Source organism: Epinephelus moara, chromosome 2 (assembly GCF_006386435.1).
Source record: "Epinephelus moara isolate mb chromosome 2, YSFRI_EMoa_1.0, whole genome shotgun sequence".
NCBI classification, from domain to species: Eukaryota; Metazoa; Chordata; class Actinopteri; order Perciformes; family Serranidae; genus Epinephelus; species Epinephelus moara.
Genome location: NC_065507.1, coordinates 7934348 through 7937143, shown reverse-complemented (window position 1 = coordinate 7937143; position 2796 = coordinate 7934348). Strand labels below are relative to the sequence as shown.

General features: G+C 41.2%; 1 protein-coding gene across 1 annotated transcript in view; it reads right to left on the bottom strand.

Annotated features, from left to right (window-relative positions):
* The window catches only part of si:dkey-243k1.3 (endonuclease domain-containing 1 protein-like), a 5150-nt gene extending 3864 nt beyond the window's left edge, over nucleotides 1-1286 (bottom strand). Inside the window, exons 1-4 of the mRNA XM_050055117.1 lie at nucleotides 1154-1286; nucleotides 876-992; nucleotides 692-792; nucleotides 403-517 (exon numbers count right to left, since the gene is read on the bottom strand). Coding sequence (XP_049911074.1) covers nucleotides 403-517; nucleotides 692-792; nucleotides 876-953 — 294 coding nt within the window. The 5' untranslated portion in view covers nucleotides 954-992; nucleotides 1154-1286. The remainder of the gene's footprint in view (nucleotides 1-402; nucleotides 518-691; nucleotides 793-875; nucleotides 993-1153) is intronic.
* Between the last annotated feature and the right edge of the window lie 1510 nt (nucleotides 1287-2796).

Sequence of the window (2796 nt, the reverse complement as noted above, 5' to 3'; positions counted from 1 at the left end):
CTGTTCGGGGGTGATGACGTTTAATGTCCCCGACAGGGTTTGTAGTCGTATTGAGCACCTTGTTAGCAACTGCCTTTTTTACGACACGTAAAAGCTTCAAAATTCACAAGTAGGGTATTTACTGACGTGTTTTATGTCGAAGAACAAAACTTAACATAAGCTTTTGTTAACCACAGACCTTATTTGAGGCATTTTACCAAAATCCCATTCAAAAAACGTATTGACTTTTAGACGAGAGAACCAGAAGTGCTAAAAGCGCTAATGGAGTTCGGGGTTTACTGGCACACTCTACTGGACATAAAATTGAACCTTGAGGAACACATCAGGTAATATGAGCAGAAGAGGAGGAGTAAGTACGAATTAAGAACAAAATATACTAAGTGCAGTACAGTACACACAAACCTGAGGCTCTACAAACCACCTTCTCTCCCTGCCACCTCCATTGCTGGGCTGGAAATGATAGGCAGAGTAGACAGCAATACGATGGTTGGTGTCGTACAGTGTGGCAAAGTGGTACCTGGTGGTGCAAAGATCAACTATAGTGACTTAGAGATCAGTAGTGTTGCAATGAAAATTGAAGAGAAAGAAATATTAAGTGTTGAAAAGTACAATACAGTTGTATGAATTTCACATCATAGTGCCAGATACTGTAGTATAGACGTCTAAAGTCCACTCTCTGCCCTTTCCCTACCTGTTGACGAAGCGCTGACAGAGACGGGCAGCACCAGGTGTAGACGCCCCCCACTCTGGCACCTTCTCCTTATAGAAATACTTCATGCATTCTGGCACATCCTGGGACAAAATAACATAAGTGAGCCACATACTTCACACACACAGACAAATTTGAAGTCCCTTAGAGTTACGAGGACACACACCTCAAAACGTTCCACAACATCTGCATGGACAGAAAAGAGGAGCGAGAGAAGAGCACACAAAGTGACCGAGGTTTGCATCCTGGACAAAACTTCTGCTATCAGGGATTCTTGACTGTCCTGTGGAGTCAAGTAGAAATAAATGAGTACATATTTTATTCAACAAGGCAATGTATGGTTTAAACACAACCAGTAAACGCGGGTCTCTCTCAGATTAGCCCTGCACAGGATCAGTTTGGTCATGCTATCTGTGTTTGTACGTCATGTGTATTTCCACTCACCTGCTGGTGCGCCCGTCTGCTGCCACAGCCCACACCTGAGCACAAACTGGCTTTATGTGGGACTTCTCCTCCCCTTTCACCTTGTTCTTCCTCGCCTTTTTTTCTGAACTCCTGTTAACACGTGATGTTTGTGTGTGATGTGGATAACCAAGAGTGGAACAATGATTAAGACAAAGTAGGAGTTTCAGTGGAATTTGTGAAAGAAGTGAGGTAACATCAGTGATAAATTTGGTCCCATGTTTGTCATTTTCATAATATTCAGAATACATTTTGAGGTGTTTTTACTTGAGTATTCTCATTTTCTGGTACTTCGCATAGCTCCACTACATTTATTTGATAACTTCACTGCTTACTTTTCAGATTGAGATTTACAATGTGAAATATAATTATCAAATAAAGTATACTTCATCATTACAGGCTGAGACTTTTTTGATTTTCGAGGGAGATCCAAAAGCCAGCAGTATATAAATAAAATCTTCACATTTACCAGCTGCGACATGAAATTAATGCATCAAATAATCATAATTATATAATGAAATGGGCAATTCTACATATATTTTGATGTTGATGCTTTTATTATTTAACTTGTAAAACTTTTTGGAGCATTTCCACACTGTTGTGTAGCTGTTTTTACTTATCTGAGTACGTCCTCCTCCTCCTCTGGTTTCACAGGCAGCAGTTTGAGTCACATATTGCCTCGCACTGTATGAAATCAAACACATTTCCAATACACGACTGTCTATTTTTAGCAGCTGTCTAATTCCTTGGAAACAAGATGATTTAACACAGTTACTGTAAGTCAGGAGGGAAGTTACAGCTTTGTGATGATGGTGAGATGAGACATTTAAGCAAATGGGTGTTTCAGTGCATTTGACCAGTCGCTAACTCTATTAATAAGTTACATTACTGCTGAAACACTTGTGTTTTTATTCCTGTTATTTGATATCAAGATCACCTCCTGGAATATTTACAACATGTGCATTTGGCAGAGTCACTCACAATCCCCCACAGCCAGCTTAGGTTAGGTAACACCAAGATATCTGTTCATGTGTTGTTTTTCCCACGATCACAGAACAGGCTATGTGTGAACCTCACATGTGGACTCCTCCCAGCTCTTTAACTTGCAGTCGCTGTCCTCAAAACTACTCCAAATATGTGGAGACTTTATACTGTATATGCTCTATGTGTCCACAGAGGTCAGGAGGTCAGGAGGTTCAGAGTAGCTCATCCCTTGAGCTCATAAGCAGATCTGCATCCTGCTCCAGGACACATCAGCAGACTTGCTCTAATGGAAAATTAAAACGTGTGGCTCAACTCCAGTACTCCATGCTTTATTCAACACTGCTTTCAGCCATTATGCCTTCATCAGGATGGTGTCTGATGTTGTTTTGAAATCCCTCATACACTCACCGGTCACTTTATTAGGTACACCTCGCTAGTACCAGGTTGGACCCCTTTTGCCTTCAGAACTGCCTTAACTCTTGGTGTCATAGATTCAACAAGGTGCTGGAAACATTCCTCAGAGATTTTGGTCCATATTGACATGATGACATCACACAGTTGCTGCAGATTTGTCAGCTGCACATCCATGATGAGAATCTCCCGTTCCACCACATCCCAAAGGTGCTCTATTGGACTGAGAT